The sequence below is a fragment of the Cebidichthys violaceus genome, unplaced genomic scaffold, assembly GCF_023349555.1.
Source record: "Cebidichthys violaceus isolate CVI_PGR_0920_01 unplaced genomic scaffold, fCebVio1.0.p SCAF_1, whole genome shotgun sequence".
Lineage (NCBI taxonomy): Eukaryota > Metazoa > Chordata > Actinopteri > Perciformes > Stichaeidae > Cebidichthys > Cebidichthys violaceus.
The window spans coordinates 2,382,913-2,403,195 of NW_027176262.1; the positions used below are offsets into that span (position 1 = coordinate 2,382,913).

The following is a 20,283-nucleotide window of genomic DNA, read 5'->3' on the forward strand; positions in this document are numbered from 1 at the left end:
GTTTTGTTTTTTTCTCCTTCTCTTATTTGTTTTACTTGCCCAATTGCTAAACTTCCTAGTTTGAACACCCAATCCAAATGATAAACAAATAATTGTATTGTTACTCAAATATTTGCTTCGATTGATAATGTATTATAAGCTGCTTAGAGCTGGTGTTATGAAGTTAAACAAGTCATAATTCACTCTCTAATATCTATTTGATATTGCTTTGAAAACATTTCCTTCAAACTACTGTTTTTTTTCACTAAAACACTACATTATACAAGATAGCATTTAACAGAACTGTGCTAACGCTAGCTTAACGTTAGCACGCTTAGCAACATTTGGAACAACTAACTAATTCAGATAGAATATAACATAAAGTTATTGATTCCCATTTTGCTGCTCAATTTATTCACAGTGACCGTCTCCTCTGTCGACTATAAGCTAACACAGTCCTGCTTCACAAAGAAGCTAACAGCTAACGTACTGAGGATCCATTGAGCTACATTATGGTGTGTTCAATTTCAAAACGGTAAAAAAAAAGAGTTTTGGGCGTACATGTTGTCATGATGTGTTCAAATATACGTTAACATTAGCTTTAGCTTAACGTATGTTAACGTTAGCACAGTTCTGCTGTAACATTAGTTTTAGCTTAACATTAAGCTTGCGTCAGCTTTAGCTCAACGTTAGCTTACCGTACTGTTAACGCTAACTTTAGCTTAACACTAGCTTAACGTACGTTAACGTTAGCACAGTTCTGCTGTACAGTTCTGCTGTAACATTAGCTTTACCGCAACGTTAAGCTAACGATAGCTTTAGCTCAACGTTAGTTTAACGTACGTTAATGTTAGCACAGTTCTGCTGTACAGCTCTGCTGTAACACTAGCTTAACGTTAAGCTTAACGTACGCTTAACGTTTGTCTTGCCGACAGGCGCTGAAGCCTTAATGTCGAGCCCTGTTTCACTTCCTTCCTCTTCTCCCTCCACCGTTCCTTTCAGGGTGAAGATCAAGTTCAGCTGGCTGGGCTTCGACCACAAGATCACGGGGAAGCAGTTCTACCGACAGGTGACCACGGTGGGGCGCCGCCTCAGCGTGGGTCACTCCATGAAGCAGCAGCAGAACCAGCCGGCCACAGACCTGGCAACGCAGGAGGCCAACAAGCTGTGCCTCTCCACCGTGGACCTGGAGGTTAAGTGCAAGGCCAAGGTGGAGAGTAAGTCTGAGACCAACTAGAGCTTCTCTGCGTGCTAGTAATGCTATTAATAAGGGTCTTTTATGAAAACTGATAATCCTGCATACAGTAATATCAACTCAGGGCCTGATCCACATCAATCCATGGTACCTTAAATGCCCCTTTACCTACGCCCTACATCCACGCTAAGTTAACCTCTGTTGCCCCGACACCTCCAGGCCTCCTCAGGCCTCCTAGCTCTTTGACACCGGGGTCAGGGACTCCCAGCGGGGGGGGGGTCTGGTTGCACCCGTCTCGGCCTCTTTGGTAGCAAATGAACCGTGTGATTAGTTCGGACCCCGTTCTTAGAAAAAGCCTCTCAGCAGGTGATTTGGCGCGCTGTCAGAGAGCCTGAGAGCAGCATTGTTGTGGTTTGTAAGGTCAAATGTCGTCTGGTTTAAGTGTGTGTGTGTGTGTGTGTGTGTGTGCGCAGTCAGGACGCACATGGTTGGTTTCATAACAGCTGGACTTGTTCCTTCTGTCAGGAGCTTTAAAGAGGCCCTTATTACACAAACCTGGTTTCCCCTCTCATTCCTCTCTTAATTTACCACGGCAGATTTGGGCCATTTTAGGTAAACAAGAAAATGTATTATAAAGCCAGAGGATGGGGGGGGGGTAATATTCAGAGAAAGAACTCTGAATTTCAGGGATTAAAGTTGTGCATTAATGAGTAAAAACCTTGGATATTCTCTGAGATTTGAACACATTCTCGCTCCCTAACCACACAAACGACTCAAGATGTACTTGATATATATACAGTATAAGTATATATATATATAATACTTTTAGTTACACAAATACCCATAATCTGTGCTTTCAACACAAGCAGTGATATTTATGTTCACACTGTATTCTCAATGGTTGGTTTATACATTTATACATCTCGCAAATTTGTTTGTTTTTTTCTTGCAAATTTTCAACTTTAATCTCAAAGAATATCCAAGTTTTTTTTTTACCTACAATGCCACTAATACACCGTCATACAAATTTGACGTTGCAGAAAAGGCCTTATTGTCACAATACTACGGAGACCACAGCATGAATACACATGAGATATATTCCCTTAATAAAGATGGATGCCCGGTGTTCTGGGTAATAAAACCCATCTGCTCCATCTGCACCGCGACAGTTAATCGCTTGGTCCCGTTATTCTCCGTACGGGCGGCTGCGTCCCATTTCTATTTCCGCTCACGACTTTGATCAATGATCAACCTTTTCCTAGAAGCGGGAAGCGCGTCAGTGTTTCCACCATGTGAGGTTAGGAAGTGGACGATGGAAGATGTCGCGTCCTGACAGTAGTACACAAAGACGGATAATAATGTGGGAAACAAAATCAATGTATAATATCCAAAAGGCCAGATTGAAAACAGCCAATCAGAGCTGAGGAAGTCTCTCACGAACGTTGGAAAACACACTTTTCATGCTGACGTGTTCAGGGAAGAACCTCTGTCCTCATGAGACGTGAACGTATCCGTTACCTGATCTTGACGTCCTCTCCTCCTTCCTTTCCCTCCTCAGCTCAGTCCTTCATGAAGAGCATCTTCAGCCCCATCTTCCTGCTGAGCCTCATCACCATGTGCGTCACCCAGCTGCGCCTCATCTTCTACATGGGAGCCATGAACACCATCCTGGAGTCGCTGACGGAGGGAGACCTCAGCACAGGTGTGTGTGTGTGTGTGTGTGTGTGTGTGTGTGTGTGTGTGGATTCACACAGGTTGCTGTTCTGTGAATGGCTTCAACATCTAGCTGCAGTTAACTGCGTCGAGACTTTTCTCTGTTGCTCTTTTCAAACAAATCCTCTCTCAGCTGCTTTTTTTCCCCTCAGCTAAACCGCCTTGTTGCTTCCCTCTCCCTCTCTCTCTCTCTCTCTCTCTCTCTCTCTCTCTCTCTCTCTCTCTCTCTTTCTCTTGCTCTGTCTCTTTTTCCCTGCCATGCCGGCTTCTTGCAGTGGAGAAGATGCACGTGGGTAAGAGACCTCAAGGCTTTTAACTTTACAAAGATCTGACCACCTACACGGCCACTTCAGATCCTCCTCTGCCGTCTGTCCTCTTCTGTGTTTTGCTCGTTTCTTTGCGACTCAACCCTGTGAAAAAAACGTCAAAATGTTGATTGTAAAAATACACAAAAATAACATGTTTTTTTTGTCACGCGTTCGCGTCTCTCAGTGAGCGTCTACACGTCCATCTTCGGCGTTCTCCAGCTGTTGTGTCTGATCACCTCTCCCGTGATCGGCTACGTCATGGACTGGAAGCTGAAAGACTGCGAGGACGACGGCGACAAGAACGGCAAGAGGTGAGCGGCAAAACACGCGAAAACAAAACCACGCAAGACAGGAAATAAAGAAGAAAACTAATTTAAGTTTCACTGTGTTCCATCAGAGAGCCGGGTCAGCCCCGCCCCCCCGACAAACAGATCCAGAAGATCGTCAACGCCACCAGGGCCTTCATCTTCACCAACCTGCTCCTGGTCGGCTTCGGAGTCAGCTGCCTCGTGCAGAACCTGCCGCTTCAGGTACACGAACGAAACACGGGAGAACGCAACTCTTTTGTGTGTGTGTGTGTGTGTGGGGGGGGGGGGGGTGGGGGGGGGGGGGGGCACATTTTCCCAGCATGTGCTGCCTACGTATAAGGCTGCAGAGAGACAAAGAGACAAAGAGACAGAGAGACAGAGGAAGTGTACACGATGTTCAAACAGGACAGACTCACACGGCAATGCAGCTCCTGGGCACCACTAAGTCCTGCAGTGACACCTGCTGGACAACGCAGGCATTGCAGTGTTATTTAACTCAGCGTGAAGGTGAATAATAATTAAACTAACAGTTATATCAATATGAAACTTCCACGGTTGATTACTCACATTAAGACAATCATTTTCTGAGGTACACGTTTTCCGAATTTCATGTTTTAATATGCAAATGAGGCATTATCTTATTAAATATGTGCACATTTAGGCAAAATCAGGTTCAAAATTCATGTTTCATTTTGTTGACATTTTAGAGTCAAATGTTTTATTATGAGGGAATTTTATATACCTCTTTATATCACTCCATAAATCAGAAAATACAGACATAAAAAAAATTGTTTTTTCCATGTTTCTATTACTAAAATGTTGTATAAATCATCTTCTGAATGGTGTGTGAACAAACCTCTCTGTAGAAAGCTTCAGCACACAGAGAGGAATGAAGGTGTGAAGTTTGGTGGATGTCAGAACTACTGAAATGGAGATTTCTGGATCAGAGTCTGAGAAAAACTCCATTTCGCGAAAACGTCCTTTAAAGAGACGTTTAGAAGAGTGTACAGGTGAATAGGGTCAAAAAAGTAACTCATAGATATCAACATGAAACTTCACCACTTCAGACAAATATTTGTTCTATTACATGTTTTCTGAAATGTCATATTTTAATATGCTAATTAAGATTTTTTGGGGGAATTTTTGGTGAATTTAGGAGAAAATCTACAAAACACAAAATAGACAAAGTAGTAAAATAAACACCTAAATGTGTAGTTTAGATGATTTCTCTCCACTAGTCTGAGTTCTTCCTTTTAGATTCTTGCCTGAATGGAAAATTTTAATTATTTTTTTTCCTTCTCTTGTCTCCTCCTCTTCAGATTCTGTCCTTCATCCTGCACACCATCGTCAGAGGCTTCATCCACTCTGCAGTCGGAGGCCTCTATGCTGCCGTGTGAGTGTTGATAACGCGACAATAACTTTATCTATACGTGATACTGTGAGCTCGGTCACTTCAAGAACAAAAGATGGTGGATTTCGGGTTAAAGTCAGGACTCAGTTGCTCCACACCAAACTGGGAACATCCACCGTCTGAGACCTGTTGTTTGTCCCTCGCAGGTACCCGTCCTCTCAGTTCGGCAGCCTGACGGGCATGCAGTCTCTGATCAGCGCCCTGTTCGCTCTGCTCCAGCAGCCGCTCTTCATGGCCATGGTGGGCCCGCTGGAGGGGGACCCTCTCTGGGTGAGACGACGCAGCGACACAAATCTCTATATTTGAGCCGTGTTGTTGTTGTTGTTGTTGTTGTTGTTGTTGTTGTTGTTGGTCTGACCCTCCGCGTCGTCGTCGCTTCTTTCAGGTCAACGTGGGCCTGTTGGTGCTGAGCATGCTGGGATTCTGCCTCCCGCTCTACCTGCTGTGCCACAGCCGCCACCTGCAGCGCCTCCGGGACGAGCAAGACGAGGACCCCAAGATCTACGTCAAGATCAACGGCGACACCAAGCCAGAGGCCTTCGTCTAGACCGAGGAAGACGAACGAAAGAGGACGGAGAGGAGAGGACGAGGGTGGAGACACATCCTCCACGGACTTTCACTTTCACACACACCATTTTTCTGCCGGTCTTTATTTGTTGGATATGACTACACACCACTGTGACAACCGGTCCCACCTTCTCTCCGATGCTACACACACTGTGACACACTCCGGCGCCGAGAGCTCCCACTCCCCTCGAACGCATCGCTGAACTGAGGAGGAGAAAATGGGAGAAAGAAGCAATGGCGGACTTTTTTATTTTAAATTTTCTCCACAGATGACTCCTCTACACATCTTCTCTTCACTTCATTTTTGTTCCTCTGTGACGGTGAACTTCTGCCGGTTTTAAAACGTAGAAGAAGTAGATGCCAGCCAATGAGAAAGAGGAGACGGCACCTTTTAGACCGTGGTGCTGCGATCGGACGCTCGCTGTCTTCGTTCTGAGGACTCGAATGTCCTTTTGGGAGACAAATATAAACACACGCAGCCGGTCGCTACTCTTCCTCTCGTGCTCGAAGGGCATTACCTGAACACCACAGACAGCAGTATTGGTAGCAGCTCAGACTGAAAACACACAACATGTTAGTCCGATAGACACTGCAGCAGCATCTCTGCATGTGTGTGTGTGTGTGTGTGTGTGTGTGTGTGTGTGTGTGTGTGTGTGTGTGTGTGTGTGTGTGTGTGTGTGTGTGTGTGTGTGTGTGTGTGTGTGTGTGTGTGTGTGTGAGGAAAAGACAACACTGCATGATGCCAGAGACGCTTCTGCTTCCTGTATTACTGATAAAGACGCACACACACACACACACACACACACACACACACACACACACACACACACTCGTTTTTTTTTGTTCGTTTTTGTTTTGCTCATGAATTCCTGTTTTTGTGTCTTTTTTTTGTTTTTCTCAGATGTAATTTCTTGCAATATGATCGCAGATGAATCTTTTGCTCCCTGTGAGCGATCTGAAGAGTAGACGGACGGGACGGAGACACACACACACACACACACACACACACACACACACACACACACACCGTGAATTTATTTGGGAAGTCTCGATCTCGTCGCAGCAATAAGTGCTTCTGTGAGGCGCTGGGTTAACACAATCACACACTTCTTCAATTCATGAGCTGTATTTCTAAAAATCAAAATCAAAAAGGTGCTATTTGAATCACAACAAAAAATGCATTTTTTTTTTTTGCTGCAACAAATTGCCATCAAATATTGCTCTCTTTCAGCGACACAGTGGACTCCAAAGAATCAAGTCAGGTTACACTTTTTTTTTTCTTCTCTGCACCGCGTCACAAAAGCGTCAACCTCGGCGAAAAACTTGACCTCACCTCCTGCAGACGTCGAGGAGAGATTTTTTTTTTTGCACGAAGGTAGCGGGCTGATGACAAAAAACAAGAGGAGGTAATAAAATGTGTGTTGACTCAGCCCGCCGCCTTCAGAGAAGCTCCTCCTCATGTTCAGAGTAACTCACAGAGGCACTTCCAAAGACAGCCATGACCCTCAGAGTGCCTCTCTATGTGAACAGAACTATCCCCCCTTTCCTCCCCCATCCATCCACTCATCCACTCATCCACTCATCCATCACGTCCATCATCATCAAGCGTCAGAGCTGACAGACAAGACGCCCCGCCCCCTCCCCGAAATAACACGAACGGCACACGATGCACTTTAGACCTCCAGAAGATGAATAAATAAAAGGACCCCAGTATCTGCTAGCTGGTGCACGACGATGAAAAGAATGTAAACTGTAGATTTTTAAAAAATTCAGAGCATGCGAGAGATTATGCTGTTATTTTTTTATACTCACAGATTTTAAACCCAGATTCATGCTCCACATGTTTATTATTATGTCGCCTTTTTTAACGTGCACGGACAAGCGTTTGGGGGGGGGGGTGTCTCATCTCTCAAGCTCTAGCGGACACACCGATACGAAATATATAAATATATATCACGCATTCATTAAGAAAGAAACTTTTGCCAAGTGGAAAAACAAAACTTTTTTTATTTTTACGTCTTTTTTTTGTACATTTCTCCGCAAAAGAAATAGACAAAAACGTCGAAATTTTCAATAAACCCTTCTCAGATTAACGTGCGGAAAATTCTTTCTTTATCCAAACGTTTCGTTTCCTTACGTTGTTGAATCTCTTAAAAGTGCAAAACTTGTGTACCAAGAACAGATCTTAAGTGCATCCGTCCATTTGTCCAACACTTAATCGAGGTCAGTAATTTTAAACCCCAGACGTCCTTTTATGGATTTGTTTTGTCAAACTTTATTTGTACGATACACAAAGACGCACAGAGACGCACGTGATTGTTTTTTTTGCACTATTACTCCTCGAATAAAATGGCGGGAAATTGCACGCTTGTGTTGTTTCTTTAACACCAGTTTTGTACTTTAGAAATTGCAACAATGTGCGTAGGAATGTACAAAAGAAAATAAAAAAAAATATTTAAATTTAAAATTGCACAAATATTTACATGTGTGCAGTTTTTTAGTTTTTTCACTTTTCACAAAGTTTTTGCCGTTTGTATAAAACGTGAATAATTTAGCTCCGCAGAGTGAATTCTTAACTAAAAAAACGATGATTTTAAAGACTATAAAGAAGAACTGTAATGCAGTACTTTACTCCAGCGCTATGAATTGTGGTTAATGATGGACTTCCTTCAGTCGTCCTGAACTCGCTCGGTTAAAAAAAAAACTTCATTCCATCAAAAGCTGATGAGCACTTTTTTCTTCACTGCCGTACCTTAAACGCCTCACCTCTGACCCCGCCTCCTACCGTAGGACTACATTCTGCAGTAGTTTGGTTTATCGATGGATGTATCGATCCGTCGCGTGTTCTCTGAAGAGGAATCTATTGTGTGTGTGTGTGCGATGATAGAAAACGGGGGATTTCTTTCCTTTCTCTTTGCATGTACCTTTTTGTATTTTTTTTTTCTACCTGCCATTGCTCCAGTTTAGTTTCGCTTTATTTCCTCCTGATGTTTACGAGAATGTGTATTTTCATGATCTTATATTGTATATTTTGTGTTTTTTCTTCTTGTGTCTTGTACCACAGTATAGCCATTATCATGGACATGTTGAAAGGAAAAAAAAAAAGATCAATATATGAAGCAAAATAAACACAATCATTTGTATAGATGTATTGTTTTTTTTTATTTGTAGTACTTATTATTCAGTACTTTTACCAGAGCAGCAGGGGTCAGACTCTCACTGTAATAATACAGATACTCTGTGTGTGTGTGTGTGTGTGTGTGTGTGTGTGTGTGTGTGTGTGTGTGTGTGTGTGTGTGTGTGTGTGTTCAAAGAGAATAGGAGTGTCCGCTTTATAATTAAGTGATACACGAGACGACTTTGTCGGCAAACTTGTTGGGCAACGGAGTCCCACAGAGGAGTCTCCTCGCGGGGCGTCAGCTGAGTCGCACAAACTGGTCGGACCAGAACCTCAACCAGGGCGGTTTCTGCCTGTACTGGTTCTGACGCACCGGTTTGACGGTCATTAGTTCGACTATAGAGAATCAAAAAATGTGGGGCAAAGTTTAGAATAATAACTGCCTACTCAGCAAAATGTAAAGGCACGAGATTCTTCTCTGCCACAACAACAACAACAACAACATGTAAATGTTGGAGCTACTTCTGCTTAAAGTGTCTTATATTATTATTATATTTAATCATTTTAAAAATCATTTTATTATATTATTCTTAATGATATGTACATTAGCTGCATAAGTAACAGTGGTACTAGTAGTAGAACAGGAACAACAAACATGGCTTTAGTAATAGTAAACAAAATAAAAGTGTCTAAACCAACTGCACTTCAACGTCACATAGGGTGTTACCTGAAACTCAAGGTGGGGGGGTTGACTCCTCCTCCTTTTTATCTTGAGGCCGCGCCCCCATTTTCGCATCTTCCAGGAAGAAACCCCGGAGTCTAAAAAGCGTCGAGCCGTGAATGAACGTTTTCTGTCGGCTTCAAAGAGCGCCCCTCTCTCGTACGCTGCTATCTGGACGGAGACACAGCCAACATGCTCATCAAGGAGTTGTGAGTATTTAAACTTTTATGATACTCTTTTTAATCTTAATCAAGACAGAACGTGTCTCAGCACTTTGTTAGAACTCCGGGTGTAGATCTCGCAGAACTTCATTAGGAAATCTGTCAATTTAACGTTAATCGGCTGTTAGTAAAAGTACATGTTATGTTTACATATGTTTCTAGTACGGTTGGATACTATAGGGAGTGAGAGTGAATTCGGCATAGATATTATGAGCTAAATATTTGAAACAGCGGTGTAACTGAACTTTTCAGTTGTTTTTTTACCCGCGCGCTGTCGCTCCCGAGCGGTGGTTAAAACTCGCTGACATTGCGCTGTAGTCTGGTGGCGAGAGGGAATCAATGGCTGTGGAGTTAAAACTATCACTTTTAATTTCCATAGACGTAACTTATTCTTTAAGGTACTGATGCCGAAGTGGAGAACTCTTCTCGGGGGTTCAGGGAATATATACATCCAGGTTTCACAGGGCTCCTGCTTGACGTTTTAATGAAGGCCATCTTATATTTGGGAATGTTTGGACAGGGTTTGTTTTTTTTTTGTTTTGTTGTCATTTTGTTTTTTTGGCAAATATTAAATCAATTTTAGTGATATAGCCAAATATTTAAAAAAATGTGGGTGAAGGGTTTTTAACTCTTGAGCAAGGCAGTTTTATGTCACAATGCACATCTGGAACAACATCCAGTTGAGCTGTCTGTCACCTGACTGAGGTGCAAAGTGCATTAAATGGTTAACCGTGTTCATTTATCATGCTTCAGAGTACAGACAATGCTGCCTGTAAAATAAGATAAATGTAGCACATCGTGGCCTGAACTTGTTTCTGTTGTAGGAGTGCACTGAACCAGTATCTTTTTTCAGCCCCACCAGCCACAGAGTTCATGCCTGGAAGAGGCTCCTCTTTCACTCTGATCTGTTCTAATGAAATATTCAGGCCCTGCTAGACGGGCAACAGGTGGCGATTAATCGGCTTTTGTATATAAAGGAAAAAACTATAAGAACACACAAATAAAACACACTCAGGTTTATTTGTTCACTCTCTGTGGCCGACCTGATTGCAGATTTATAATTTCCTCTTCCTCTTGTTTCCGTGATAACGGGACACTAGCAGAGTAACTGTCCCGCTGCCTGCCAGGACTACCCGATCAGTCCAAATACACTCATTCCTCATTTGCCTAGCAGTCCGATTTATTAAGCCACACCCTCTAAATTAATATAATGTCTCCTGTGGCTCTGAGGTCGAGCTCTACAAAGGTATTTAGGTGGCAGGGAGGGTCCAGTGAAAGACACTCTTGCGTTGCATTATGGGAAGTGTAGGATCCAGTGTTCCTGGTGCTTGACCCTTGAGCTAGTTCAACAGAGTTTTGTTTTTAAATGCTTTAGAAACAGGAAGTCTTTTTTTATTTGAGGATTTATGTTGGAGGCAAAATCAAACAGGATATTGTGTCTTTATAATACATTTAATACCTGACTTCTTTCATATATATATATATATAGTATAAAGGTAATTAAGTGGGCCATGAATATGAGATATGCTTATTAATTAGCATTAAAATGAAAGGAAAAGTAACTCTATGGCATTACTTCGGTGGTTCTTATTGATCTTAAAGCGATAGATATGAAGAATATGTCTGTACGGAGAACTTGTAGCGTTAGCTGGAGCTAGCCGCAGGTTAGCTTAGCTTAGAAGCATGGTAGCGTGGCTCTGTCCAAAGGTAGCAAGAAACAGTTTGACACACAACCCTTCGTAAAACTTATAATTATTATTTTTACTTATGCTTTTGTAAAGGTGCAACGAGCTGGATATCCTGTGTTAATTAGTGAGTTTTAGAGGTTCTGGTAGGTTAATTTCTTTATCTTTGGACAGCTAAGCTAGCTGTTTCTAACTTATTTCCACGCTAAGCTAACTGGCTGCTTCTCATCCAACTCTCTGCAATAAAGGACATTTCCCAAAATGTCCAACTGTTTGTTTTATAAGTTAAACCTAAAGACAAACGTTTGATGTGTTGAGATCCTCATCCACTTCCAGGTCAACGGTACAATTGTCATTGTTTGTTTTGTTGTTGATTGAGATATCTGTGCCCTAATATCTTGTTTTTTTTTCTTTTCTGTCTCTTGCAGCCGAATTGTTCTGCCCATTTCAGTGGAGGAGGTAAGGACTCGTTTGTTTAAATTCTATGTCATGTAAATGTTCCAGATTTAGGTAACGTTAGGTAGCTAATATCCGTTTGTGTGGTTTCCTTTTTGACTCCGGCTACGACCACGCTGCAATGTTTTTGTATGAAAACGTTTCCTCGTTCAGATGAGAGTTTTGGCGCCGTTTCAGAAAGTATCTATAGGTCAGCAATCTATTTTGCTTTCCATGTTGAAGTTAACCACTGGTAGTCGAGGCCAAAGTCATTTGTTTTAGGGGTTCTAAAATGTGTTGATGCTGGGTATAAAAGAAGCAAAAGTTATACGTTTTTAAATGAAAATGTATTGGTGTGGATGTAGCATTAGACGGTCGATAATTACAACCTTGAACCAGGCGGTAAACTTGGTTTCTGAAAAGTGAAGTCAATGTTGAAGCGTTTTAAAACTTGCATGCTCTCTAGTGTCCACCAGGGGGCGACTCCTCTGGTTGTATAGAAGTCTAGTCTAAAATGACTCTACTTCTCTCTTGATTTATTCCCTCAGTAAACATTGTAAACATGAGTTTATGGTCTCAATCTCTAGTTTACAGTCTTCTTCAATACAGCATGATGTTCATTTAGTACATTATGCTCCATTTAGAGTCAGACAGACCATAAAGCAGGGGATGATTTTGTATATAATATGGTCACTTCTGTTCACTGGTTGCAATAAGACCAGTGTCGGTGTGGTGTGAACGCTAGGCATAAACACAGCAAATGTTATGCATTTTAAAGCTAAAACGTAATAGTGTGGATGTTAACAATTACAACCTGGAACATCCGCACAGATTATTTATTATAGACACAGTTGGATCACATTTAAAGGACTTAAGCACACTTTCTCGGCCAACTATTCAACATTAAACATTCCAATAAGTGGAAGTTTTTGCAGGCATTTGATTACATAAAGTACAATTTTTTTTTTTCTCAGTGAAGTTGTACTTTGCTGTTTAGAAGTCTTCAGTTACTACCCTCAGATCTGACTTCCTGTAGAGACGATTAAAGGCATAACTCAGCAGAGGAGATTGTAGACATTCTGCACTAAGTGGCTACTGCTCGGTATCGCTATGTGCCCGGACACGTGTTGATGTTGTTGCAGTCGGCCACTCGTTAGGCTTCCTTCAGATGCCCTTGCAGTTGAAACACTTGGCTATCAGGTCCAGAACTTAACTAGCCGTGTTTACCTACCAGACTATTGACCGCTATAATGTTATCAAGAAGAGTTCAGCCTCTTTCTCCTTTTCATTAGATCTGAGTTTTACGAAACAACCATCTGAACCCCTTCTTTTCTTACTACCTAAATGCTACTTGCTCATTCCATGTTTTAATCCAAGTGTTCCACGCAACACTGTACTCTTTGTTTTGTGTTTTTTTTGCTTAACACGAAGCAGAAGCCGGTATTTCTCTAAGCCGTGTAATCACCTGTGCGACCGGCTTTTCTTCTGAACCCCTTCGGTGTGAAAGCCTTAGCTGGATTCCTGAGTTAGTCGTGTCACAATTAGAACTAACGAGCTGGAACAAGAATCTGAGTGAAAGTAGCGGTGGGCCGTGGAATTAATCTGCATGTCCTGTCAGATGTGTAACTACGGTATTAGTCGATTAAATGGGTGCTCTGGCAATTAAGATTTTTAAAAGCAGAGGCCAAAAACACTGCTTCTCACACTTCCCATAATGCCACTCAGTGATTCTCACATCGTTCCCATTAGAAAGCAATGAAGCGTTCGTTCCCACGCCTTGTTTTTGTGAATAAACCTCATGACGTCAACCAGCAGGTTAAACCTTTTTTTACTCTGACGGCACATTGCCTCAACACGTTTTCTTTGTCCAGCGTTCGATGACCACCTCCCGTTTCAGGTTCAGCCTGTTTTGTTGTTTTGCAGCCGATCGTTACATTACCGTCTCTCGGAGCTGCTCGTGACGGGCTGCGTAATGTTTTTTTCTCCAACTGTCTTTCGGCGACGAGAAGACGCACTGGTTCTTCACGACGAGTCACATTCCTGAGTCCCTGCTCACAACGCTGAGCATCCACAGCTCCCCAAAAAAATAGTGCTCTAACTACATGCAGTTGCATCATCGCTGATCCCAACCAACTGTCACCTACATTTCAAATAGATTTGCTCCGAAAAATGCCTCGATACTCGCCTATAAATGAGAACCAAACTGATATAATTTGTCAGCTCATCTACACTGCAGAAGAAGAGCAGCTTTCTTTCTCATCCCTGCTGAGAGTTGCACATGCTCAGTAACGACCGGGACAGCTGGTAGCGGAGAGCGTAACGTTAGCCAGAGCTAGCGTAAAGTTAGCCAGAACTAGTCTAACCATAGCCAGAGTTAGCCAGAGCTAGCGTAAAGTTAGCCAGAGCTAGCAAAACGCGAGTAGTTTGGAAATATTTTTTCCCCACCATGAAGCGTTGAAACATCTGTATTTTCTAAACATTTAAAGGTTGTGTGTGTGTGTGTGTGTGTGTGTGTGTGTGTGTGTGTGTGTGTGAGTGAGAGAGAGAGAGATTTGGTGCCATCTAGTGGTGAAGTTGTAGATTGCAACCAGTTGAAACTTCTTGAGTGCCCGATGCAAACAAAAAATAAAAAAAGTCAAATGACCCCATCCAGAGCCAGCTTTAGGGGAGAAGAGGGTTAGTTTAGCGTCGAGGATTTCGGGTGGAGGTACAGTGGAAGTTGTAGAATTGAATGCTGCAGCTCCTTTGAGACCAACGGAGGTTTCCTGTGTTTTTGTTTTCCGACCCTCGAGACCAAAAACAACTATTTCTGCCAATAGATCCCCAAAAATGTTCCTTTTTAATTATCATATAGAAAAGACCAAAGATGACTCCTGTTTCTCCAGCAGAACCCTCAATGGACCACAATGCAAAGCGACTTGACTCTTTGTGTGACTGGTTCTATATGGGGACAAAAAACACAACCTTTTCCACCAGGTTTTACATACATCCACTCCAAGTGTTGGAAAAATCAGGAAGCGATCGTCAGTTACTTCAAATTCATGTCTTGGCAAACATTCGCTGTTTCAGCGTTGCAATGACACATCCTTTGGACAACATCTGTTTCTGTGTGTGTGTGTGTGTGTGTGTGTGTGTGTGTGTGTGTGTGTGTGTGTGTGTGTGTGTGTGTGTGTGTGTGTGTGTGTGTGTGTGTTTTAAGTAGGAGTGTGTGCTCGCCTGGCCAGTTTGACGGCACCAGTGAGTCACTCTTTCCAGTGTCACAGCACTTTTACATGACTCAGGAAGGGTTTGAACTTTTGAGGATTGGAGGAAGAGGAAGAGGAAGAGAGGTTAAGAAAAGGCTTAGTTTGCTGTTTTTCTGATGCTGAAGTCTTTGTCTGGGAAACCAAAGGATTTCCAGTGAATGGCTAACTGAGGTCTTTGAACTTTTGTTGTCTCTTGGGTTATTATCGTAGTATTTTTTTGTTATTTGTGTGGAACAACACATCTGTTCTTAGCAGTAGTAGTAGTAGAAGCTATTAGTCTGTCGTCGTTTGGACGCATTTCATTTGACCCAACATTGATATAAAAAATATAGATTTTAATGTCCTAATTTCATTCGTTTCACTTGTATTTTTTCCTGCTGTGAAAAGTTTAAATGTCCACAAAAATCTCAGAATTTAGCAGCTTTTTTTTGTCTCTGAATGGGACAATGCTCAGGACTGGGAAATCGATTGAATACATTATTGTATGACTCTTCTGTTAATCATGCTCATCCTCTTCTGCCCCCCCCCCCCCCCCCAGTATCAAGTGGGTCAGCTGTATGCGGTAGCGGAGGCCAGTAAGGGTGAGACGGGTGGAGGAGAAGGCGTGGAGGTGCTGCGCAACGAGCCCTACGAGAAGGACGGAGAGAAGGGACAGTACACCCTCAAGATCTACCACCTGAAGAGGTGAGTGCGGGTTGAACTCCATCAGAGCTTCTGAGACACAACTGTCACAAACGTTGACAAAGAAAAGAGACAATTTGGCTGCAAGAAACATAAAAAAAAACAAGATATTAGGGCACAGATATCCCAATCAGCAACAAAACAAACAATGACAATTGTACCATTGACCTGGAAGTGGATGAGGATCTCAACACACCAAACGTTTGTCTTTAGGTTTAACTTAAAATAAAAAACACTTGGACATTTTGTGAAATGTCCTTTATTGCAGAGAGTTGGATTAAAAGATAAATACAACCCTTGTTGCCCCGAGCCAGCAGTCAGTTAGCTTAGCTTAGCTTAGAGTGTGAATAAGGAAGAAGCAGCTAGCTTGTCTGTGGAAAGATAACGAAATCAACCTACCAGAACCTCTAAAACTCACGAATTAACACAGGATATCCAGCTTTTTACTTATACAAAAGCATAAGTAAAAATAATAAGTATAATGTCAGAACAAGAAGTTTTACGGAGGGTTAAACTTTGTGTCAAACTGTTTCTTGTTACCTTTGGACAGAGCCATGCTAGCATGCTTCTAACCTACAAACAAACAAACAAGCTACACTTTGTCCGATTGATCTGATGTGTCCATTATTTTTATGTGTGTGTGTGTGTGTGTGTGTGTGTGTGTGTGTGTGTGTGTGTGTGTGTGTGTGTGGATACATGGATACATTCAATCTGTGTTTTTTCTGTTTGTGCATACTCAATTCTCGTTTGTGTCTCTGCAGTAAAGTGCCAGATATCCTCGCTAAGATAGCTCCGAAAGGTTCTCTACTGGTTAAAGAGGAGGCCTGGAATGCATATCCGTACTGTAAAACCGGTGAGTCCCACATCGTACACACACATGTCACACACAACATGTCACACACACAACATGTTGGGTGACTCCATCGTGCAGTAAAGACCAACCGCAGCTGTTCGTATATTGTGGTGGAGTTGATGAAGCATACACTCTATAAAATCAAAACTGCACACAGTTAAGGTAGCAGAAAGCTAAAAGGAATGCTGCAAATGTGTTGGAGTGTATGTGTGTTTCACACCGGAGCAGAAACCCAGTCTTTTTTAATGAAGCCAGACACAAGGCTCACTGTAAGAGGCTTGGTGTCTGGGCGCACGTGTATAAACGCGGTCTCTTCCGTAGTCTCGCGTCATTTTGTAGCCTCGGGTGGCGTGGTCACGTACGAGACTAACCCCCTTATTTTGATAGCGTGGCTATGTTTTAGATTACATTCCGCCATTGTCTGGGTAGTTTCTCACTTCTCCCACACACACACACACACACACACACACACACACACACACACACACACACACACACACACACTACAGATTGTTTGTTGATTTTAGATAGTAGGCTTGTAATTGTATAGTAATTGTTAGTTTTGGATAGTATTTGACTTGATCAGTATTATTGGAACTTAATAAACTCTGTTACACTTTAAAGAGCAGCTGTCTGTGATTACTTTGTGCATGTGTATTGTGATGATAGCTGGATATGTGGCCTGTGCTTGAATTCAAACCTTCACTCTGAATGTGGAATTGTACTTTGATTGACATTTTGAGTGAACACCAATTTTGAGACTCAATTTCTAGTTACTCCCTGATCTCAGGATGTTTCTACCACAATACACAGCTACAGTGTGTGTTGTGGAATTTCACGAATGAAAAGCTTGATATTTGGAATCTGTGCATTATCTAAAACCTTGTCTCTCTTCTCTTTTCATCACCGTCCACTGTTTCCTGTAATGCAGTCATTACAGTAAGTACATTGTGTGTGTGTGTGTGTGTGTGTGTGTGTGTGTGTGTGTGTGCATGATGGGCTCACATAATGGTGCTAATATTTATGTACATTCTCCACAAACTGTACTGCAATCAGGATGCGATTGTTGAGCGACCCTATCTTCCGTCTTACAGAATGAATACATGGCTGAAAAGTTCACGCTGACGATCGAGACCTGGCACAAGCCTGATATGGGGGATCAGGAAAATGTAAGTCATGTGACTAGTAGTGGGCATTCTTTACCCTCCATACAGGTTAATAATCCATTACAGGTATATTTATGCGTATAACTGGGAAACTTACTGATGAGAAATAAACATTTAGATGGTAATTAAAATGACTGTCCTGTTTTACTGCTGTGGATATAAAAGTAGCATCAATGGCAAAACTTAGATGAGTGGTTAGTTGTGTAGTTTGTATATTAAACTACTTATAAAAGATATATATTTTTAACATATAAACATGAAGTCTGATATTTGCTGCCTGCCTTTTACAAGAAACTGAACCAAAGTGCTGGTTTGATTTTTGCCTCGCTGCAGGTACACGGACTGGATAAAAGCCAATTGGAAAAAAGGACAATAGTTGACATTGACATTGCTGACAGAAGTTCCATCAATGCAAAGGTAAGGGGACAGAACTCTGCCAGGTTTTTGGACCGGATTTAAATATTTTGAGCTGTCGTCGACTAAAACCGGATTTAAAATCATGAAAATAACAAAAATTTGACAGAATCTAAAATGGCTACCGTAATGAACACAGAGGGTGAAGCCTGGACTTACTGGTTGCATTCTTTCTTTAGGAATATAACGCAGAGGAAGATCCAGCCATCTTTAAATCACAGAAGACCGGCAGAGGGCCTCTAGGACCTAACTGGAAGGTACTGCACCTCTTGTCGCTTTTCACCGTGGCTCAATTTAATCAAGGAAAATTTTATTTTACGGTCTAGAGACTTTGTGTTTTTATGTTTTCTTTGCATCTTACGTGTTTGCAGAAGGAACTCGCTGACAACCCCGACTGTCCACACATGTGCGCCTATAAGTTAGTCACTGTTGAATTCAAGTGGTTATTGCTTCAGGGCAGAGTGGAAAGCATGATTCAAAAGGTACGGTTGGCGATATCTGGCCAATATGCACATTTCTGCACCGACGAAAGTACATTTCTTAAACTTTGAGTTGAGATGCCGCGCAATATTTCTCTGCGTCCTCACGCTGTCTTTTCTCAACGCTGTCCAGGTGGAGAATCGTGTGTTCACCAAGTTCCACAGACAGCTGTTCTGCTGGATCGACAAATGGATCGAGCTGTCGATGGACGACATACGACGCATGGAGGCGGAGACGAAGGAGGAGCTGGATAAGGTGACTCGAGCTGGGATTACTGTTCTGTTGCATTACTTCTGCACCGCTAGTGCTGTCACTCATAGCGTCTTCTTTTTATATTTGAAATACTTACAAAGTACGTACTGTTACACGCGGTATGCATTCAATCGGAACATACTACTTCTTCATAAAGACTGTATATATGAAGTGGATGTAGTCATCGTGGCATCACCTATTAAATACGGCCGTCGCCATATTGGGTTTTTTCTTTGCAACCGATGAACAGTAGTTACAATATTTGAAATGCTGAGGAGTGACGTAGAGACGCCGGATACGTCTCTGGTAGAGACCTGTCAATCAGTGTGTAGCTCCGCCCCTAAATCATCCCCTGCGTTATGGTCTGTTTGACTCTAAATGGACCATAATGTACTAAATGAACATCATGCTGTGTTGAAGAAGACTTGGAAACAAAGCGGCAACCTCCGGTTCTGACGAGTGAGGCGAATGCTTCGTGTCTTTAAAAGCTGCATTCTCTCTAATGTCCATCAGGGGGCGACTCCTCTTGTTCTATAGTAGTGATGGCGAGATGAAGCTTCATGAAGCATTGAAGCTTTCCATCCAATTGGCTCACTCATGGGCCGAAGCTTCATGGTGCTTCATTTGCTCTTCTGTGCCATCAAAAAACAAAATGGCGTTCAAGGTGGCAGCGATGCGTAACTTTGCCGTAATCTTTATGCTATTTCTCCGTGTCGTAGATGAGGGCGAATGATGAACGTAAAGGCCTGGATGCCAATGATGATTGCAACTGACTGGATATGCCCGGTGAGTACTATTAACTCCTTGTTTCTTTTTGGTGAGATTTGTACGTTTACGTTCGATCATTTTTTTGTAACTTTTTCTGTTTTTTTCCCTCCTCAGATCAACTGTTACGAGAGGATTTGACTTCATTCAGCGAGTTCACGCTCCTCTCTTTGGACACTGGACCTAGAAACGGCCTGATAGGCATAATCAAGAACACCACACATACATCCGAATAAAAAAAATAAAAATAAATTGCTCTTAATAAGAGCTCATTACTGTAAAGCAAGTGTGTATATCTATCTACTACATTTGAATACAACTAAAGCAACTTTTAGTATTTTTTTGTTTTTTTTGTTTTTTATTGGACAAGTTTGCAAGACGGAGGATCTGTTTTGAGGATGAAGCATTCTTGCTTATGCCTATCAGGTCCTCTTACATTCTGAAATATTAGGTGTGGGCTGTCACTGAGGAAACACTTGATTTTAATTGCAGTTATTTGGGTTTTGTTCTTTTTCTTTATTTTTATTTTTTTTTTATTTTTCCAGTTCTCAAGTGATTTATTGTTTTTATTTATTGTTGAAAATTGTGTCTGCTTTCCACAAAAAGCTTCAGTTTCTAGGATCAGCGCTTTTGAACAAAATAAATCTGTTAAATGTCCTTATCTCTGTTTTGTCAAACTGGAAATGCACGTCATGGTAGCTGGAGGCAATAACAATACGGCTTATGATTCATGTAAAAACTACTACATATGAGGTGTTTACTTCAG

At 42.0% G+C, this 20,283-nt stretch overlaps 2 protein-coding genes across 2 annotated transcripts; both read left to right on the forward strand.

The window, feature by feature from the left end:
- The first annotated feature begins 928 nt into the window (after window positions 1-928).
- On the forward strand, window positions 929-8,624 carry LOC137890101 (large neutral amino acids transporter small subunit 4-like). The gene is made up of 8 exons (XM_068734239.1): window positions 929-1,196; window positions 2,733-2,876; window positions 3,163-3,180; window positions 3,380-3,506; window positions 3,593-3,725; window positions 4,823-4,896; window positions 5,061-5,184; window positions 5,300-8,624. The coding sequence occupies exons 1-8, from the start codon at window positions 929-931 to the stop codon at window positions 5,459-5,461; spliced, it is 1,050 nt and encodes a 349-aa protein (XP_068590340.1). The 3' UTR covers window positions 5,462-8,624.
- A 773-nt stretch (window positions 8,625-9,397) lies between these two features.
- Window positions 9,398-20,174, forward strand: LOC137868993 (phosphatidylinositol transfer protein beta isoform-like). Its single transcript, XM_068706072.1, has 12 exons — window positions 9,398-9,529; window positions 11,655-11,685; window positions 15,445-15,590; window positions 16,349-16,440; window positions 17,372-17,379; window positions 17,535-17,609; window positions 17,940-18,023; window positions 18,200-18,277; window positions 18,392-18,502; window positions 18,633-18,755; window positions 19,472-19,538; window positions 19,635-20,174. The coding sequence occupies exons 1-11, from the start codon at window positions 9,513-9,515 to the stop codon at window positions 19,523-19,525; spliced, it is 819 nt and encodes a 272-aa protein (XP_068562173.1). The 5' UTR covers window positions 9,398-9,512; the 3' UTR covers window positions 19,526-19,538; window positions 19,635-20,174.
- Window positions 20,175-20,283: the final 109 nt, after the last annotated feature.